This window comes from Musca vetustissima, unplaced genomic scaffold (genome assembly GCF_032173495.1).
Source record: "Musca vetustissima isolate MV318-11 ecotype Yass unplaced genomic scaffold, APGP_CSIRO_Mvet_v1 utg1866, whole genome shotgun sequence".
Classification (NCBI taxonomy): domain Eukaryota; kingdom Metazoa; phylum Arthropoda; class Insecta; order Diptera; family Muscidae; genus Musca; species Musca vetustissima.
In genome coordinates this window covers 186258-209564 of record NW_026880430.1, presented here as the reverse complement: position 1 = coordinate 209564, position 23307 = coordinate 186258, and the positions used below count along the sequence as shown (strand labels likewise).

Below are 23307 nucleotides of genomic sequence, written 5' to 3'. Positions count from 1 at the left end.
CGTTGGTCGAACTAAAGTAATAAATTGGCGTTTTGTAACGTAAGGATAATCAAATTCTTTGGACCAGCGCTTAATGAATCCTAATAAAGATTTTGCATTATTAATGCAAGACTCTATATGGAGATTAAACTACAGTTTAGGGTCTAATATTACTCCTAGATAAGAACCAATGTGATAATCAATGCTGATTTGTTGCATTCTAAATAATGATAGCTTCTTACATTTTTTTTAAGATTTAAAAACATTCCATTGGCGCTACACCAGTAAGCCAAAGAATGCAAATCGAACTGTAAAAGATTGGAATGCTTGGAGATTCAATATGCCGGAAAAAGCTTAACATCATCAGCATACATTGTATTTTTGAAAAGCGGATAACGGAAAAAAGGTCATTGATATAGAGAATAAAAAGAAGAGGTCCTAAGTGACTACCTTGTGGAACCCCCGATAAGAGAGTAATATTCCTGGATAATGAGTCATTAAGTAACACTTTCTGCGAACGACCTTCTAAGTAGGTAGATATCCAATTTAAGAATGTATTAGGAAATCCCATAACACTAAGTTTATAATGCAGCAGTGTATGAACTACCGTATCAAATGCTTTGCTGAAATCGGTGTATATAACATCAGTCTGCAATTTTTGACTAAAACCCTTGTGAACATCATTAATGAATTCCAAAAGGTTTGTAGTTGTAGATCTGCCTTGAATAAAACTATGTTGAAGAGTCGATATTATAGATTTTGTGAAATGTTTTAATCTGCGACATATCAAAAGCTCAAAAATTTTAGGTATAGCGCTTAGTTTAGCAATACATCTGTAATTTTCTACCAAACTGCTATTTCCAGATTTGTGTAGAGGGATAATATAACTAGATCTTTAGAATATTGGGAAATAACCCTTACGTAGAGAATCATTAAATATCACAGTCAGAGGTAAATACATTTCATTTGCACAGGATTTAAGAATAAGAGTGGGAACACCATCTGGCCCTGATAGGTTAGATGTACGTAAAGATTTTAGGCCTGTCAAAACTTCATTATTTGTTAGTATAATGCAAGGGAAGATATGTTATCAGATGATTCTCTACTTCCATATCTCATACTACTTGGAAATTTATTAAATTTTAGAGTTTACGAACTTATAGAAACCTTTGGGATTATTTTTTAAATTAAATTTAATTTTTGAAAGATAAAGGGAATACGTTTTTGAATTCTCAGTGTAAGTAATACAACATTCGATTACTTCAATATCCGACCTTTTTATAATTTTCTTTGGCAAAACTCTTCCCACAGCAATCAAAAACAACCGCAGGAAAATGTGAGTCAAATAGATGGAGTCGTTCTCAGTGGAAACATTTTTCACATCATGAAAAATATATTTGTGATACAATAACGGCACATATAAGTTAGACACCTAGAACATCTAATGCGCAATTGTCTCCATGTAGGATTCGAATTTAGATATATATATACTTCCCAAATCTCTATCACTACAAATATGTATATATATATAAATTACGTGTATGTTCGTGATCGATATACGCAAGAAACTATATAGCTTGCCATATGTCGGACGAACTTAAAAATAGACAGAAACACTTCTCACGCCCCATAGAGCATATACACAAAGTTTGGTCAAAATCGGAGTAGTAGTTCTTAAGTTACGGTGAAAAAAACATAAAAAAACTAAATACATGTACATATGAGTTTTTTTAAATATTGCATATATCTGGTAGCATAAAAAATTATAGTTATATAAAATTATTAGAATATATTGAAATAACAAGATTAATATGAAATATGAATGTTCCATGCAATTTGTAACTTAATTTACAAAATAGTAATAATTTCAAACGCATTCCGTATTACTACAAATCCGTATGGACAAGTGTAATTGAATTTCATATATAGACTTTAATGTCGAATATAAAAACCAGTAAGGAAAGTAGTAAAGTCGGACGGGGCCGACTATATGATACCCTTCACCACTATGGGTATATTAAACAGGACTATTAGCATGAACTTGAATGAAATAAAATATGTGATATTTATCAAAATGTGAATCTACGTAGATCTATCCATAAATTATGTAAATCGACTTCAAACAAATATAAATAGGTCATCCGTTGGGCTATGTCTGTACTTCTAGAAAACGAAACTACATAATTCTATGCAAAATTTGATGTCAAACTGACTAACATGATTTGATGCCCAATTTACTTGAAATCGGGCCAAATATTAAGCGATTTCAAACAAACTTGTCACAGGATAACTTATACTAATTTCAGAACGTTTTGTTCCTATTGGTTCCTTTGTGCGTCAAGTACTTAAAATCAATCTATAATAAAAGGGAGCTATATCTAAATGTGGACAGATTTTCACGAAACAACGCAGACATCAATCTAGGCTCAATTCAGTACGTTATGCCAAATTTCGTGCAAATCGAAAGATATATAGGGACTTTGGGGTACCATTTACATGAAATCGGACGAAACTATACATGGGAGCTATATCTAAATCTTGACCGATTTCCACGAAACTTTACATACATCATTCTAGACCTAAATGATTAGGCTGTACCAATTTTCGTGCAAATCGAAAGATATATAGGGACTTTGGGGCACCATTTACATGAAATCGGACGAAACTATATATGGGAGATATATCTAAATCAGGACCGATTTTCATGAAACTTGGCAGATATCATTCTAGGCTCAATTCAGTACGTTATGCCAAATTTCGTGGAAATCGAATGATCTATCGGGACTTTGGGGCACCATTTACATGAAATCGGACGAAACTATATATGGGAGCTATATCTAAATCTGGACCGATTTTCTCTAAACTTGGCAGAAATCACTCTAGGCTTAATTCAGTACATTATGCCAAATTTCGTGCAAATCAAAAGATATATAGGGACTTTGGGGCACCATTTACATGAAATCGGACGAACCTATATATGGGAGCTATATCTAAATCTGGACCGATTTTCTCGAAACTTGGCAGACATCACTCTAGGCCTAATTCAGTACGTTGTGCCAAATTTCGTGCAAATCAAAAGATATATAGGGACTTTGGGGCACCATTTACCTGAAATCGGACGAAACTATATATGGGAGCTATATCTAAATCTGGACCGATTTTCACGAAACTTGGCAGACATCATTATAGGCCTAAATGATTAGCCTGTACCAAATTTCGTGCAAATCGAAAGATATATAGGGACCGTTTACATTAAATCGGTTAAATATATATATGGGAGCTATATCTAAATCTGAACCGATTTTTCCCAATTTCAATAGGGTTCGTCCTTGGGCCGAACAAGTGACCTATGCCAAATTTCATCCAATTCGGATCATAAATGCGACCTGTACTTTGTTTACAATTTAACATGGACAGACAGACAGACAGACGGACAAGTGCATAAATCGACTTAGAAAGTGATTCTATATATTCTCAAAAGGAACCATGGGTCTATCTCGATTATTTTTGCCTGTTACTGCACAAAGACATAATACCCTGTACCACAGTGTGGTGAAGGGTATAAAAACGTATGTTTATCGTGAGCACTGTTGTTAGTTGAATGTTAAATATTTTCATTTATATATTTCATAAAAAAATAAATGTTTGTGTAAAATATAATTAGTTACTATTCATTCACATGAAATGAATTGCAAAGACTCAGAATAAGCAAACGTTTTTTTTTTTATTATTTTTTGATTCTAAAATATATTTTCAATATTATTATTATTTTTTATTATTTATTATTTCATAACACACAACATCATGCATAAAAAATAATCACAAATAATATAGCAAAAAATGGTACTAAACCAACCATTCATTTAATATACGAAATAAATTATTATTATTATTTTTTGGCTGAAATAATTTTCAATTACTTTCGAAGGGTAACCATACAAATCATAGAAAATAATATTTTTATATAAAAAATAATTAACTAGAATATGACACAAAACATTCGCATACTTAACCATTTTCGTTTTTTTTTTTTAACCATTGCATTGCAAGGCATGTTTTGAAATGTTGTTTTTTTGCCATTGAAATATTTAGTACTTGCCTTTATTAAAAATGATATTGTTATGAATATCGAGAATATAAACATGCCACCCAAGCCGTATAGATGTAGGGTACGACGACCGGTTCGATCCATCAGAGGTATTGATACTAATGTCATTGCCACCTAATTGATATTGAAAACAAATTTTTAGTAATTTATTATGGATATGAACAAATATATAGAGCATCACTCGGAGAATAAATACAATTCCATATTTTTTTGTTAAAAAAAATTGAACATATTTCAAGAATAAAAATAAATATAAACTGGAACACAATACTGCAAACTATATTAACTTAAATTTACCCAAGTCTTTGATAGCCTAAAACGGAAAGGTTCTCAGAAGTATTATTATTTTCAAATACATACTCTATAATAAAACTTCAAGGGCCAAAGTAGAACATTTATATGTACCAAAATTAGAGACAATTTTTATACCCTACACAACTATGTTGTCAGGGTATTATAGCTTTGTGCAGCCCCAAGAGTTTGTAACGCCGCGAAATATTGGTCCTAGACCTACATTTAAGTATACCGATCGTCATATCTCGACTAGCTGAGTCGATCTAGACATGTGTGTCCGTCTGTCCATTATATTTTGTAAGCACGATACAGGCCACAGTTATGGACCAATCTACACGAAATTTTGCATGTAGGATGGGTTCTGCCCAATGAAGACCCCTATTGTTTTTGGTAAAGATCGGTTAATATCTGGGGTATGAAATGGACCAAATACTTAATTTTTATCTTTTTTCTGGTCGCTCTGGAGGCCGCAATTATGACCCAAACATTGCGAATTTTTACATAGAGAAGGGGATCGGGCCAAAGAATAAGCATGTGTGTTTTGATAAGAATCGGTCAATATTTAGCGGTTCAAATGGACCCTGACTTTTGTGTGAAAAATTACAAAATTTGTATTCAATAGCGTATAGATTCACACCTGAAGGACATAGACCCGAAAAGTTGTTGGTATATCCAAGGGCAGTGGTTGGCCTTTAAATTGATACCAATTATATGGTCGTATGTACTCAGATGTGGGAGTTACACTTATACATTTACAGGTGCTTATGTATTCAGATATTATTTAGTAACCCTTTACCACAGTAGAAATATAACGCTGATCGCTTTAAAATTTTCCATGTAGTTCCAGTTATGGTCAAGGATAACGCCTATAATTTTCGGTGACGATCAGATAATTATATTGTGATGAAGTGGACCGAAAATTTAATTTTTTGTGTTTTTTTTCGAGTCGATCTATAGGCTCCAATGGGAATAAGAAGATCACAACACAAGGGATTTGAATCTGGACATGTAATTAGAAGGGCTGTACTGAACATTAGTTATAATTGTCGGCCTCTAGATGGTCCAGATGGTTCAAATATCGCGAAATATTGCCCAAGCTCAGAATATAAATCCACAGAAAGGTAGTTTTTCGTGGAAGTTGTGTAGGATATCATATGGTCGGCCCCGTCCGACTATACTACTCCGCTCACTGGTTACAAATTAATATGGTTTTTACAAAAAATCTTTTCTTTAGCAACTAATAGTGAAAATCTATGTTGAATGACTTCGTCTTTGACGAAATACTCCTAAATACTAAAAAACTATTGGATTTAAATATATCGTTTGTATTGGTACTCATATTGCAATTTGATGTAGATTATTTCATCCTTTGAAGCTATGCACGAAAAATGAAATTTCATGTTACTTTCATACAGTTTGTTGAAAAAAATACTGGGAAATTTCTATGAAGAAAATGTCAATATATATTTTTTTATGTTTTGTCCTAAACGACGTCTATATATTCGGTATATATATAGTATATATATATATATATATATACCGATTTCTCGTATTCATGGTCTTACACTAAAATTTAATGGATAATACTTTAGTCCTTAATATCATCCTTCTCGGTATTAAATCGGTTTTAACCCTTAAGCGAGTTTTCGAATTTTTAAGATTTTGACGTTTTGTCTGATTTTCGAGTTTTGGTATATTCTGAGACTTAAGTAAAACTTAATAGCGAACATTTTTGTAGAATGGCCTGGCCTGATATAGCCCCGTTTTAAATATAAAAGGGGACTTAAGAGACACATTCAGAGATGCAGTCTTATTGAAAATTTTGAAATTTGGCGTAAAATATTTTATTCTTTGGCATACACTAAAATTTGATGGATAATATTTTGGTGCTCTAAGCCTTGTTTCTCAAACGACATCAAGTGGGAAAATTGATACAAACACAAGAACACACAAGAAGATCGGTTTTAACCCTTAAATGAGTTTTCTTAATTTTAGGATTGTTGATGTTTAGGTTGGTTTTCGAGTTTTGGACTTACTTTAAAACTTTATAGCGAACATTTTTGTTGAATATTCTGACCTGTTTTAACACCATCTTAAATGAGTTTTCAATGGAAATGAGTCTCGGTCCCCTTTCCAGAAGTGATTGAAAACTAGTTTAGTAAAGTTTTACACATACTCCCTTCAGAGAGTCGACTGAGGGATAACGTATTAGACAAAAATATTCCTCACACGAAAAATGGGAAATATTGCCACGCTTTTTTAGGTTATCTGCCGACATAAATTTCAAAATGCCGATACTCGTGTCTTCTATTTTTAGCCCCTCTATGATGATTTTTTGGAATCTCCCGTTAATATTTTTTTTGTGTTTCACAGTGTTATCCGAATTATTCCGACAGTCCATCGTGGAAATTTAGAAATTCTTTATAAATACAGGATAATGACTCATATATTCCTTCAAAATGCTTCCTTCTAAGTTCCATAAATTATCACTTAGCCAGGGAGCGAATATACCCTATACCCTACACAACTACCACGGAACTCCAATTTTCTGCTGATGCTAATTCCGAGCCTGGGCAATATTTCGTAATAGTTGCACACTCTTGTCCGATTAGAGGTCAACCTTACTTCTTCCTTTCACTGACATATTTTCCGAATATTACTAATATGCAGTGCAGCCCATCAGTGCAGCCCTTCGTTGGGTTGTGTTGTGATGTTCGACTTATAATTGTATGGAGGTTGTGTAGAGATCGACATTAGTTCGACTCAAAAAAAAAAATAAATAAATAAAAAAGGTTTTCGAAACACTTCATCCCGAAATTATTATCTGATCATAAACGAAAATTATAGGCGTTGACCTTGACCATAACTGGAACCTAATGGAACATCTCAAAGCGATTAGCGCTATATTTCCGCCCTCTAGTGTGGTAATGGGTTACTAAATATTATCTGAATACGTAAGCATATGTAAATATGTAAGTGTAACGCCCACATCCGAGTACATACAACAATTTTCGGCTTCTGGAGCGAACAGAAAAACCAACAAAAATTAAGAATTTGGTCATTTCATTCCCTAAATATTAACCGATCTTTACCAAAAAACGTAAAGATTCGTGTAGATTGGTCCATAACTGTGGCCTGTATCGTGTTTACAAATTGTAATTTTTCTCAAATTTATGAAAATTGCTCTATTAGTAATAATACCAAATTTATATAAAACGATCCTTCTATTATTCCTATAATTGTATATAAAAGATAATATTCCTATGACTCATTATTCCCTTAAGAGTATTCTTAAAAAATGTACGATATATATTTTTTTACATTTCTTTCAAACCCTTATTTATTGCGCTCCAGTTTTATTTTGAAATAATGTTCAATTTTTTCTTTTGTTGTTGGTTTAGTAAAAACCGCTCAGAATTGTATTATTTCATTTAATAACGCGGTTTGCTGTTGATTCGTGTGCTCGCCATCACTATTGATTCTTCATTTCTTCGTCCTTTCGCCAGTCATCAACAGTTTTCGTCAATGTGACCTTTTTAACGAAGACATGTATACACAATGAAATTTCCACAAATCGAACTGACGATTCATTCGATATCTTGGCCATTTTTAGTTTATTTCTTCGGAGAGATTGCACATTCTCTCTCACACACACACACACGATTTTTGAATCAGGGTTTTCTCAATAATAACGAAGGCAATGCGTTGTCCATTACTCACCATGATAGCACCAATGCCTATTGTCGCAAATTTGGCGCTTTCTTCCGATAGCCCCGAACTAACGAACAGTGATGTTGAGTAATAGAAAACAGCATTGATACCACTGAATTGCTGCGATAGCTGCATAACAATGCCAATAATCAGAGGGGCTCTGAGTGTGGGCGAACATATCAGTTCCATTGTGGATATATGACTTTCGGATTGTTGGGCACGCTCTTCGGCACGCATTTCTTCGATGTCTTCATCGACGGTACTTGAGGCACGTAAACGTCTGAGTGCTGCATGGGGGTGGATGGTAAGAACAAATTTCGAATTTAAAAACTATTTAGCATAAAGAGTAGAGATTAGGTGTAACATGGCTTCATTCCTTACCTTTTCTAGCTTCTTCTTCCCATTGTTTGGTAATTAACAGATATCTAGGAGATTCTGGACATACCGGCAGTAAGATTAATTGTAAAACTGCAGGACACACGGCCAGACCCAATAGAATGGGCCAGCCATCATTGGTTCCTAAAATTTGTTCAATACCCAATACCTGGGATAATAGTAAACCTACAGTCACAGCCAATTGATTAACAGTACCTAGGCCACCTCTTAAATTTAGAGGGGCAATTTCGGAAATGTACATTGGCACTAATGATGTATTGAGACCTGTTCCAATAAAATTTTTTAATTGTGGAATAAATAATTATATAATTGCTGTGTGGAAAGTGGTTGTTGGCGACTTACCGCAATTAACACCAATTATAAAACGGCCAAGGAATAACATTTCATAGGAATGACTAACTTTGGTAAAACCCATTAAACAGCCACCAGTTATACCCAACACATTATTTAATAATAAACCACCCTTTCTGCAAATGGAAAATTGGAAAGAAAAAGAAATTAATTATTATATGAATTTTATTATTTAATGAAAAATAAGAAATGAAAAGTATAGGAAGAAAAAATGGAAATTTAGCTAAGAAATATTATGGGTCAGTAGTGATATATTTTTGATAATAGTTAGAAAGGGTCATCTGAAAGTAAATGGGTGGGTATTTATTTGTTATTCTCTTCATACAACCACCAAGAGCTGCAGAAAACAGATAATGAAGTGATTGGTAATGATGCTAACTCACACCATATTGGGTGAGGTAGTACTAAAACTAACAAAAGATTATTTGAATACTAACGATCTAATAACCCGTAACATTGTTGCCTTTGTTAACAGAATTAGTGAAAAGGTATTAGATATAACAATATGTTCAGCGAACTTAATAGATGAGGTCCAGGAGTGGAGAGTCTCAGAAGAATACTCATTTTCTGACCACAAATATATTATGTTCAAAATTCAATCCATCCAATTAGACGCTGAACTAACAAAATTAAGTTCGGGTGACTTGTCAAGGAGATGTTAGAGAAACTCAATTATGAATGCTTAAACGCGAATGACATAGACAGTAACGTCAACAAATAATAACGGAAATAATTGGAAAATTTTTCGATGCAAATTGTCTTATTCGACAAAGGAAATCTACATTTCAAAAACGCTGGATAGAGGGGATTCGGAATATAGGTCCAAAGGCTTTACAATCGAGCACGCCGGAAAAAATCCACAGTATTTTGGGACAACTTCCACTATAAACGTAAATAATAAAATGACTAGAACTGCCAAACACTACTCCTAAAAGCTGTTCTGCGAACAGGTAGACAGCGTGAGAAACGCTTCAAAAATCAAAAAGTTTCTTTCTAAAACCCGCACCCAAACTATATTAGAAACTATGGTGAGGGTAACAGGATAGAAACAATTGGGGAAACTTTATGGATTCTAATGAATAATGCTCACTTCCCAACGAATACATCGACAATAGACGATATCAGGGCGGACAGGGGAGAAAGATCAGAGGCACTAATACGCTTATCCATTCGTTAGATACCTTCCAAGTTGACCGAGCTGAAACAGGCTAAACCGAGGGGCTTAAATGTAAACAAAACGGATATATGTCTTTTCACCAGAAAGAAAAAATAGGTCAGCATGAAGAGTCCATCTTCCAAAACAAATTGATAGCCATATAAAACAAAGTTACATATCTGTGTGTAATCCTAAACAGGAAACTTTATTGGAAAGACTACATACAGCAAAGGACTGACAACGCCCTTTGATATTGGTCTTTCTGTAGAAGAGCCGTAGGCTTTAAATGGGGTGTCTGTTGTCTGGTGCACAGCAATGGACGAAAAATGTGGCGCAATGCGCCACATTACATTACGAATTATATGGGTACCGAGTCACACAGGAGTAACAGGCAACGAGCATGAAGTGCCACTGTGATGTGAGCACTACCAAACCCTTCAGCGTAACACGCCAATAAATGAGGGCATGGAGAATGAGAACCACAAAACTATTTGGGATAATGAGGGGACAGGAAGGATCACAAAAATTCTATGGTGCGATACAAATGATGACAAAACTAAGCAAATCCCAACTCTAAACAAAAAAGAAATTAGCAAACTGGCGGGTATTTTTACGGGACACCTCGGCCTGAAGGCACATCTACTCAAGATTGCATGTGAGGGCAGCAGCAGGTGCAGAGCGTGTGGGGAAGAAAATGAAACGTTGAAAATCTCCAAATTTTAACACGTATTTCTGGACTGATATGATATAATGATCTAATCGTAGATCTTTCATATTTTCCAGCTTCATTCTCGATTTTTCAACAAATTCTATGTCCGAAATTTTGCTTATTTTCGAGAAAAACCAATAATCCTAATTTACATTAGACCCAGAATTGGGTGTTCCAGTGATCGGAAATCATTTTTGTATTGTAGGCATGTGTTTTTTTACCGATTTAGCTGTAATTTGGTATTTTGCGCTACAATTGAGTAGAAAATCTCTCTACAGAAAAGGATCGATATTGGTCACATTAGACCCAGAATTGGGTGTTCCAGTGATCGGAAATCATTTTTGAATTTTAGGCATGTGTTTTTTTTACCGATTTAGCTATAATTTTGTATTTTGCGCTACAATTGGGTAGAAAATCTCTCTACGGAAAAGAATCGATATTGGTCCCCATATCGTGGTAGCCCCTATATAATAGTTTTTCCCAAATTTCGGTATTTTGGAGAGTTTGGCCACGTTCTTCAACCAAATTGGCTGCAGTTTTGTACAATTTATTATAATTGGATAGAAAATCGTACTATCAAAACTTGGAAATTTGGGCTAATATTAAATTTTTGGCCACTTTAAATTTGCCATTCCGTTTCCAATACCTCGAAATATTCACCGGAGACCCCATGAATATATTCTTGATTAGAATAAAATTCACTTCAGCTATCTACATACGAAAAAATATTATATAGATCATGTTTCGGGATAGCTCCCATATAAAGGTACCTCCCGATATTCGGTATTTTGGTGGTTTTGGGCAAATTTGGTTGTAATTTATTTGTTTGGGCTGTGGTATGGTTGTAAATCTTACTACTAAAAACTATCAATATTGGTCCACAGTTTAGGGAAGACTCCATACTTTGAGGAGTTTGAGCTCGAGTTTTTACTAATTTGGGAGCCGCTTAATATTTTGGATTCTCAATGTGTAGAAAATGTCCCTAACAAAAATTATCAACATTGTTCCATGTTTCCGGGTATCAACATTGGTATAAACATTCGGCCCGGCCGAACTTAACAACTTTTTACTTGTTCAAATTTGATTATCAATGTTAATTGCCGATTTGGCATTGCCCTTATATTTTGAGGATTTCACTTATGTTTCTCAACTGTGAAGCGTCAGAAGTTCCTATAGATTTTAGTAATTTGTAATGTTCGCTTCATGGCGGAGGGTAGGTCCATTGCATGTGTGGGAAGTGGAGCCGTCTTTTAATCTGGCAATTTTGCAGATATCGCTATTTTGTCAAGACTTGTAGGGTATATGTCTTCGCTAATAGTGTCACTGTTGTGATATTTAACAAGGATTACATAAATATAAAAATCGAAAAAACAAGGTCCTGAAAGATTCTCATTCTATTAATTTCTTCAATTATGCATTATCTTTTTACGATTTATATCAGTCCATTTATATTTTTTAATCTTATTTCCAACAAAATCCATTTTTATTTAGTGTTTGTATTTCACTTTTTCTGTTTTCATTACCTTCCGAAGCGATTTGCCATCCAACCGCCACTGAAACCGCCCAGCATACCACCAATGGCAAATATTGACACCGCCACCGAGTACAGCTGTTGTATGAATTCTTCACTGATATCCTCGCCAAAACGATCTTTGTACACATCCTTCATAAAGTTTTCAATATTCTTTTCGGGCGCATTTATCACACCGGTATTATAACCGAACTGTAACATACCCAATACCGCCGAAAATATTGAGTATGTTAGGAAAAAGGTAAGACCCTGCAAAGAGAAATAGATGCGAAACGACATAAGAATTATTCATATTTATTAGAGTGGGTTAAAAAAACGAAGGCTCATTTTAAAACTCTTTTTATTACGTTGTATTATTATTTTTTTTTTGAAATAGAATTGGAATTATTTTAAATAAAATTAAATAAATAAAGGTACAGAGGCGGGAAAATAAAAAATAAGTGATTGTATTTGATTTGATCATCTCGAAAGAGAAATAAATAAAAAATAAATAAATGATGTTTATCTAAAATTAGATTAATGATTCGTGTTTGGATTTGAAAATGAATATGATTGCATTTTGGTGTTCGTTTTTTTGTAATAATATTGAAGCTAAAAAAAAGAAAATAAAGAAAATAATAAATAAATGGCAAAAAAGCTGGAGTAAAATCATGTCGTAGATATATGGAGTTATTATTTTTGAAAACCTTTTACTATAGACATTTGCTGTTGGGTCCTTGCAATTCTTATATAAACCTGTAACAACAAACTCAGTACGCACGAAAAATCAGTTTGGTAAAAAATTTTCGACGTGATATTAAGTCGTAAAATGCCAGCATGGACCCTAAAAAAGTTTTTGTTATAGCCGGATCAGGCATAATTTGAAAACCGTTCAAAAAAGGATCGTGTTGATTGAAAATTCTTTGAATACAAAAGCCGTTTATAAAATCGTTATGACCCGTATGGGTCTTCGAAATTAAATCAAATCCAACATATTTTATTCGTGAAAGAAGCATTGCAAGGCTTATATTCGTCGATTATTTAAGCATCTGGGCTTGTGACGACTGTTTCTCTTGGGTTTCATAGAACGGTTAATTCGAATTTGTACTGGTTTAACATTTTGCGACTATTCCGGTTGAGCTACATAGCGCGTTTAATTCTGAGTTGTACCTCACAATTTATTTCCCTGGAATTGAAGAAATTCGAAAAGAAAAAAGAGGAATGAATAATAGCAATACCAGCTTATACCAACTGAGCACTTTTTGGATAATCGAAATGTGGAATTGATGGGTCATATATATAGGGGTCGTATAGCCCTGATTTGTACTCAATACTTTCTTTTTATTTATTTATACGTGGTCATTATATATGTCATTTTGCCACCTCAGTATTAAGTGTCCGGTGCACAAAAAAGGAGACAAGACCATATCTGCCAAATTCTGGAAAAGACCCACGAAAAACACATCGACACATTTCACTCATTCGTCGACTATAAAGCCGTCGGAAAGGACCTCTCGGCATAGTATCGTGCTGCAGCGACGACGGTGGTTAGGTCATGTTGTGCGGATGGATGAGGATGCCCCAGCTCAAAAAACATATAAAAGCGAGCCAAATGATGGTTCATGCAGAAGAGGAAGGCCACGAATTCTATGGAAAGATCAATTTGCGTGACCTTTTTTAATATTTTGCTGGGAAAGGTCATACTAGATGCATTTATTTTTAAATTTGTATACGTCCATTTTGTCGTATATTCAGATATTTAATGGTTTGGGTTTAACTTGTTTCAAAAATAGTGTTAGGGGGTATTAATTTTGTTTTTGGATTTGTGCTCTTAGACATGATAGAAAATATAACATAATATATTATTTAAATTTTTTTAGAAAACCAGGATTTGTATTAGAACCAAAATTGGAAGTATACCACTTTCCAAATAAACGACTCATATCATGTAGCTCGTAATGAGAGCTTATTCCCAAATATATCTCAATGATTCGACGAATTTGATGTTTAAAGAGCATATAAGAAATGCCAAGAAAAAAATAAAATAAATAAAACGAGGATTCAAACTAAAAATATGTATATTTAAATATTGTTTATTTACATAACAAAAGCAAAAAATAACAAAATTACATTAAAATAATATAAAAAATAATTGAAGCCTAAATAAAAAATAAAAACTATATACGATGTTTGCAGCCAATTGTAGAAGAAATTATGCCAAAAGAACAACCATTACATATATTATGCTAAACAAGACGGATTTAGAATTGTTCAAGGCACCGGTGTGTTTCTATGTGATTACGAACTTTTCAAACTCCATTCCATCCACACCTCGAAATATTCGTCGTTGACCTCACAAAGTCTTGATCTAACTAAAATTTAATACCGATTTAGTCATGTAATTGTAATGTTGCCAATGGGTTATATCGGTCTAAGTTTGGGTACATCACTAATATAACGGTACCGCAACCAATCGTAGAAAAATCGCCGATATTTGACCAATACTATACTAGAAAATAGGGAAGATCTTCACCGACTGGATTGATCCTAAGTCATACAATACCTATGTAGGTCCAGAATAACGTGTTGTTTTTTTACCGATTGGATTAATAATTTTTGAGATATCGTTTTTGTTTTTGAAATTTTCACTGGAAATTTTAAAGAGACATTCTTGGGAAGTTATAAGTTCAGATTAAATAAAAATGAAACCGAACCTAGATACCCTCTATCATAGGTATACTGATAGTTACTTGAAATGAAAATAAAGGGAGCAAAAGGAAAACTGTACCTACTATATTTGGTACACCAAATACAACTTTCAGCAATTTTAAATGGAGCATTTTTCTAGAATTTCGAAACCCCAAAATCTGAACCGATATTGACAACAAATGATAGGGATCAACATGTGTTTAAAATCCTCAAAATATAATAATTTAGAGTTCAATGTTACATGAGGCCATCACCAACGTACACAGGATTTTGTTTCGGGTGTGGGGATCAATATAAAAATGTTTTCTGAAGAAATAATTGTTGTATGCCTAAGTCCGAAAATTTGTAATTATCATTGCATGGGGTTCTATGCCTACACATCATTACTAAAAATATCGGAAAGCAGTAGGTATCATTATACAGTGGATATCGGATATAAGAAACTCAAAAAAGCCGGAGATTTCTTTCTTATATGCGTTTTTTTTCTTATATGGAATTATCGGATATAAGCAAGTATAAGCTCGGTGTTTTTGATAATCTTTCTTATATGCGATTTTTTCTTATATGAGATGTGCTTATATCCGATATCTGCTGTATATGGGGGTTAGGCCTAAATGCGGGCTAATATATTTCATTTTCGAACCTGACATTCTAGTTTTTTATTTCGTTATCCTCCAAAGGTAGAATGAATACAACAGATGGCTCAATCGGCAAAATATTTCCTACTATTTTAAGTATTTTAATCTTAACCTGTAAACCCGAATATTAATAATTTTCGGGAGGGAGACTTGCTACCATATACGACTACAAAATACCAAATTACTGTAAATTCGGCTGAAAATCGAGCTCAAGATCCTCAAGATACCGAAAATTGGTGATATATGTGGGGGCTACCCGAGAAAATGTGGCTATATTTATAAATTTTAATGGAGAGATTTGCTACCCAGTAAGAACTCAAAGTAATAAACTATAGCGAATTCGGTCAAAACCACCAAAATACTGAAAATTGGGGGTACCGTTTTATGGAAGCTAATTTTTAGTGTAGAAATTCGGTACCCAATATTGAGACTATAATAACGTGTGTTATTCGGTTCAGATTTAGATATAGCTACCATATATATTTTTGTCCGATTTTATGTAAAGTTTTTTTTTTATGTGAAGTTTTTCATATTGGGACGACATTTTGCAAAGAGTACCGTATTGAGTCTAGAACGACGTATGTTCAGTTGAGTTAAAATCCGTTCTGATTTACATATATCGCCCATATCTATTTCCGTTTGATTTGAGAACCTACGTTTGTTTGATTTACATAGCGTATTGAGAATCTTAGGAGTTAGCGTTTTAAGAATCTTTTGGTGTCGGCACCGTCCTTTCCTTACTTTTGGACCAATCCTTACAGTTTGAAGGTCTAGAAAGTTTGGCCGGCCAAACATATCGACGTCTTTCGACGTCTTTAGTTCGAATTTGATTTAGATAATAATTTCAATTGACATAATTTCTTAGTTTTGTATTTTTTTTTGTATATATGTTTGTCTTGTATTATTGAATTTGTTGTGGGATATGTAATTTGTTATTTTAGAAATTTCTTTCTTTTTTTTTTTTTTTGTATACATATTTTATCTTTTTTGGTATGAGTTTCAAAATGATTGGTATTTGAGATTGTTTGCATTTTTGCATCTTAAATATTATAATTACACAACATGGCAAATAATTTAAGCTACAAACTTGTTCTAAAAGTCTTAGCTTCCTTCTGTGCGTGTGCTCTTCTAATCTGTCGACATATTCGCGTAGCTCTTCGATTTCTTCTTTGACTTGTTGTACGGTGTCCAGTTCGTGTTTAATCGCAACCATGTCACGTTTAACCTGCAAATGATAATAATTATTATAAAATTATGAAAGAAATAATTTTTTATAACTTTTTTTCCTCCACTCACCTCGGACACTTCGCTTTGACAACTTTCCACGGATTTCGTTAATTCCTGTAGTTGTGTTCGTATTTCACACAAGGCGACTGTTGTCTCCAAGTGACGATCGCCTCTTTGAAGCTCATCTAATTTAGCCGAAAGATTCATACTCATCACGCTAACTTGCTTTTGCAAACTGTATGCAATTATTTTTGTTTTTCGTTATTTGTTTTTTTTTTTTAATTTGGAATAAAAAGTTAGAACAAGGAAATCAATTGTATGTTAATTAGTAATTAAGAAAATATTTTAAAATTTTGTACAAAAAATTACACATTAGTTAGTAAATACACTGATATGAACAACAACAATTAGCTGAGATGTTGAGAGTGCACATGAGAAGGAAAAATTAAAAAAAAAAAAATAACAACAATGAAAACAATTTTATAATTATAAGACGAAAAAAAATAGCGTTACGACTGTATGTGATTGTATTGTAGTAAATAAGTGGAAAATTCAGAAAATTAGTTTAATATGAAATTGTTTGCATTCTTAATGTGTCAATAAATAACCACATATAATGTGTTTCTTCCAGAAATTAAATTTTTTTAAAAATTTCGTATTACAAAATAGAGGATTTTTAGCTTTAACGGGTATACAGTATGGTTTGACGTATGACAATGTGTCGTGTTTTTTTTACAGTAGCTTGAAAAATTATTTTGCATCATTTGCAACGTGGTACTATTGCGACACAGAAAATTGATGCCGTGAGTGAACAAATAATTATATCGTAAAGTGTGGATAATAGATAAAAATGTTTTAAATCGGAAGGCACGTTTATATTGGTTATATTGGTAGACATGAAGTCAAATACCCTTTTCCCATTCCAGAAGTTCCATTGATATTTTTTTTTTAATGGGCAAGAAAGGCTTGGCAATATTTCCCATTTCCAAGACGTTTGAAAATATTTGGATTACGATTTTTCAAAATCCCTCCGTTTTAGGAAAATGTGTCTTTGGCAATATTATTGATGTAAATGTGAGGAATATTTTTGTATGATACGTTAACCCCCAGCCGACTCTCTGAAAAGGGTCTTTACAGCAGTTCAGCAAATCCCACATTGAATCTATGTTCAGAATATTCTACAAAAATCATCTCATAATATTTTAAAATAAGTCTCAGAATAGACCAAAACTCGAAGATTTTCAAAAATTTTAAAAATATGAGAACTTATTTTAGGGTTGAAACAGATCTTATTACAAGTTTGTGCCAATTTTCCCACTAGATCTCGTTTTTAAAGGATGGTTCAACTGGCCAGAACTTTGGATACATTCCACATTGGTGGAGTGGAATGAATATAATAGGGAACATACCAAAAAGTGGACTTATACCGACAATTCTACAAACCGATTTATGTACACCATTTGAAGGCGGAATAATTATAACAGAAGGCTAAATCTCCGTAGTAGGGTAAAAACTGACTATTTCGTCGTGACGACTATTCCCCATGCAATGGTAAAATTCGCCTATATAGGGACAACTTCAACATACAGAACAAATTAGCTAACTGTTTTAAAAAGTAGCCGAATATTAATAATTTTTGGGAGCTTATATGTGAGCTATGCCTAAACGTGGACCGATATAACCCATCTTCCAACTTTACCTGCCTGCAGACAAAAGACGACTCGTCAATAAGACTTCACTTTTGGAGTATTTCGTCAAAAACAAAATTATTCTACATCGAATTTCACTGAACATTTTTGTCTAAACCGGATATTTTTTTATTTATGTATTTGTAAAAAATATCTCAAATTTGAATATATACATCAAAATTTCTATTTTTAATCAAATTTCGCACTTTTTACTAATAAATTGTAATTATGGAATTTGGGCCAATATTGAACAGTATTGGTAGGGAGATGTTCTACACAATGAGGACATAAACGTACACACACTATCCAAAAATACTGAATATTTCGGGATTGATAAATCCCATTTACAATACCAAACATTCTAGAAGAACTGTGTAACATTTCAGAGCTCTGTTTTAACTATTTCTATCACTATCGTGATTTCAACAGACATACAACCAGACAGGGCTAAATCAATATAAAATTTTGTTCTCATCAAGAATATACACACATTATGGGGGTTACGATGAATATTTCGAAGCATTGCAAATGGGATGATTATTTGAAAAACCTTATGGTGGAGGAAGAACTGTGTAACATTTCAGATTTCTTTTTTCACTACTTCTATCTCATTCGAGATTTCAACAGACATACAACCAGACAGAGCTAAATCAATATAAAATATTATTTTCATCAAGAATATACACACATTATTCGGGTTACGATGAATATTTCGAAGCATTGCAAATGGAATGACAATTTAAAAAACCTTATGGTGGAGGGTATGGAAAGTGAAAATAATATTTTTAACCCGTTGGCCGTTCGCACTTGATGATTGCGCATTATTAATATAAACTTTGCTGACAAATTAAAACACGATCAACCGATCTGAAAGTTAAGTAAGTGTGGTTCGTGGTTTGTCATACTATTCAGAACGCCGATATTACGCTAAAAAAAACATTATGGAGTGTCCGATCAAATTCTCTTGCAAAATCAAGCTACATTCCGAATAATTATGGTAAAATATATACATAGATATTTCATTCAAGACCATCTGATATCACATCGTAAAAACGTTTTTCTGTCAGGATATGCGTACCTTATAGTTTATTTATAATGGACACAATGGATGTACTATCTGAAATTTAGGCGCTACCACAAATAATTGTCATAGATTGTTCTTTGAAATAACTATATACATTCCCTATTCATCAATTTCAATTTTCTGATTTTTTACTTTAATACAATTTTTTATTAATCCACTTAGAAACTGCATTTTTGCCAATGCTCAAAAAATGCAGTTTAACATCTATCACACTGGTTTCATCGCAAGTTACACTTTTCCATGCTCCACGACACTTCGTAACTGGTTCAACTTGCAACAATAGCCATCCACACATCTATTTCATAAAACACATTTGTCAAGCTGTATTTACGGGAAGTTCGGAAGTGAGTGGGTGTGTGTATTTGTCTTATATGTGGTTATACATTGTAGAGCAACCCAGTTTTTTGGTTAATACAAAATATAGCAGATTTTTTTCTTCCCTTTATTTTCTTCGAAACAATTGAAGTGTTCTTCCTTTGATTTGAGTTGTTCAACAGTTTGTGTGGCTCTTGGGTTTTTTTTCTTGGGGTTTTTGTAGTTTTGTTTTTTCTTGGGTCTTTGTCTCACCTATGAATGTTGTTGAGTGCAATCTCAGATATTAATTCCAAGAAATGAAAAACATTCTCAATTATAACAATACTTTTCTATCATTCATTCAGTCTTTCTGGTTTTCTTGTTGTACAAAATGTAACCCATTTTCACTTTTACAAATCACACCCACTTACAAAATGCAGTTTTTAGGGTTCATTAAATGTACCTGAGGTAAAATTTATTGTTTACAAGTGATTATTACATTTTATGGAAATTTGAATGTGCTATGGACAAATTTACCAAGAAGATTTTGAGAAATTAAGGAATGTTGGAAATAAAGTCGTTAGGGGATATAGAGGGATCAAATTGTATTAGAAAATTTGTAAATTGGGATATTCAGGATTCAGGATCAGAAGTATTCACACTAGCCTCTTAACGAATTAATATTGATTGTGTGAATTTGGAATATATGTATCTTTTGTTGCATATTGGGTATCCCCAATTTCTGTATTTTGAGATTTTTTTTATGTATTAGCCCACGTGTCAGTGCAACTTTCTAATGGTACACCACAATGTTCAAGATATTTTTTAATGGAATTTTAATATGGTAATATAAAGCTTCCTATTTACAATTATACAATTAAAAAACTCGTTAAGTTCGGCCGGGGTTTCAATGCCCTTCACAATGAGGTGGAGATTTGAAATACCTGCAATTAGGTCCGGTACCTTTTAATTTGGCGGGTTGTGATATGATACATTTAGGAAGACACCCAATGAGATTCAAGTTACAGCCAATGCGGTTAAAATTCCCAAAATACCGAATAATAGCCGGTAGGGTTATATGGGTAAATCAAAAAAAATGGATACTATTCCAAAACTATTCTGGCGTCACAGAAAGTCGTCGATACTCGTTTTTGGGCACAAACATTAAAAGTTTCTTTAAAATTATATTAAAATCTGAGGTTTCAACGTATTCAGTTTAAAAGTAACGGTCAAAAGGTCTCCTAGTGGTCATATAAAAAACTAATTTGCATTGGGTGGAAGTGAGAACTTCTAGTGCCAACGTCTACACTAAAAATTATTACTGCGATGAAAATTTAGTATGTGGGCATCGGGTCACACAAGCAATTATAATAATCAGTGTTGCCAATTTAGCACTTTTAGTGCTAGATTTAGCACATTTTAATCTCGTTTAGCACCAAAAAAAGTACCTAGCACTTTTTTTTAGCATTTTTATTTTAGTTCGATTTCACTGTGACGAATAGAAATTTCCCCACGTTTTACGCGAAGAGTCATACGTGTGTATTCAAAATTTCCTAACAAATGGTCGTTTTTTCATATGGTGAATATGACATAGACACTGAGGTTGTAAACCTTAGCTAGGAAATTAAGAGGGGACATTGTATGGCAGCGGTGTAAAAATCATGAAACTATGTTGGAAACATTCTGGAAAGAAGTTATTTATCCACATTTATAGCCACTTCAAAATTCCGAAAATAAGTCGCATTCCACTTTATATGGTGGTTATGCCAAAAGAAATGTTTTGGCAAACATAATTTTTTAAAATTTATAATTAAATTAAAAAAACCAGTAAGGAAAGTAGTAAAGTCGGACGGGGCCGACTATATGATACCCTTCACCACTATGGTTATATTAAACAGGACTATTAACATGAAAATGGATGAAATAAAATATGTGATATTTATCTAAACGTGAATCTACCTAGATCTATCCATAAAGTATGTAAATCGACTTCAAACAAATATAAATAGGTCATCCGTTGGGCTATGTCTGTACTTCTAGAAAACGCAAGTACGTAATTCTATGCTCAATTTTGTACGTTGTGCAAAATTTGATGTCAATCTGACTAACATGAGGAGTATGATACCTAATTTACTTATAATCAATCTATAATAAGAGGGAGCTATATCTAAATCTGGACCGATTTTCACGAAACAAGACAGACATCACTCTAGGCTCAATTCAGTACGTCATGCTAAATTTCGTGCAAATCGAAGGATATACAGGGACTTTGTTGCACCATTTACATGAAATCGGACGATACTATATATGGGAGCTATATCTAAATCAGGACCGATTTTCATAAAACTTGGCAGACATAATTCTATGCTCAATTAAATACGTTATGCCAAATTTCGCGCAAATCGAAGGATATATAGGGACTTTGGTGCACCATTTACATGAAATCGGACGAAACTATATATGGGAGCTATATCTAAATCATGACCTATTTTCACGAAACTTGGCAGACATCATTCTAGACTCAATTCAGTACGTTATGCCAAATTTCGTGCAAATCGAAAGATATATAGGGACTTTGGGTCACCATTTACATGAAATCGGACGAAACTATATATGGGAGCTATATCTAAATCTGGACCGATTTTCACGAAACTTGGCAGACATCATTCTAGACCTAAATGATTAGGCTGTACCAAATTTTATTGCTAATCGAAAGATATATAGGGACTTTGGGGCACCATTTACATGAAATCGGACGAAACTATATATTGGAGCTATATCTAAATCAGGACCGATTTTCATGAAACTTGGCAGACATCATTCGAGGGCCAATTAAATGCGTTATGCCAAATTTTGTTCAAATCGAAAGATACATAGGGACTTTGGTGCACCATTTACATGAAATCGGACGGAACTATACATGAGAGCTATATCTAAATCTGACCCGATTTTCTCTAAACTTGGCAGACATCACTCTAGCCTCAATTCAAAACGTTATGCCAAATTTGGTGCAAATCGAAAGATATATAGGGACTTCGGTGCACCATTTACATGAAATCGGGCGAAACTATGTATGGGAGCTATATCTAAATCTGGACCGATATTCTCGAAACATGGCAGGCATCACTCTAGGCTTAATTCAATACGTTATGCTAAATTTCGTGCAAATCGAAAGATATATAGGGACTTTGGGGCACCATTTACATGAAATCGGACGAAACTATATATGGGAGCTATATCTAAATCTTAACCGATTTTCACGAAACTTGGCAGACATCATTCTAGACCTAAATGATTAGGCTGTACCAAATTTCGTGCAAATCGAAAGATATATAGGGACCGTTTACATTAAATCGGTTAAATATATATATGGGAGCTATATCTAAATCTCAACCGATTTTTCCCAATTTCAATAGGGTTCGTCCTTGGACCAAACAAATGAGCTGTGCCAAA

The 23307-nt window shown here is 33.5% G+C and overlaps 1 protein-coding gene across 1 annotated transcript in view; it reads right to left on the bottom strand.

The window, feature by feature from the left end:
* The window catches only part of LOC133326021 (glucose transporter type 1-like), a 104815-nt gene that overhangs the window by 33848 nt on the left and 47660 nt on the right, over positions 1-23307 (bottom strand). Inside the window, exons 5-11 of the mRNA XM_061534698.1 lie at positions 16858-17023; positions 16619-16786; positions 12228-12484; positions 8831-8955; positions 8474-8752; positions 8102-8379; positions 4079-4201 (exon numbers count right to left, since the gene is read on the bottom strand). Coding sequence (XP_061390682.1) covers positions 4079-4201; positions 8102-8379; positions 8474-8752; positions 8831-8955; positions 12228-12484; positions 16619-16786; positions 16858-17023 — 1396 coding nt within the window. The remainder of the gene's footprint in view (positions 1-4078; positions 4202-8101; positions 8380-8473; positions 8753-8830; positions 8956-12227; positions 12485-16618; positions 16787-16857; positions 17024-23307) is intronic.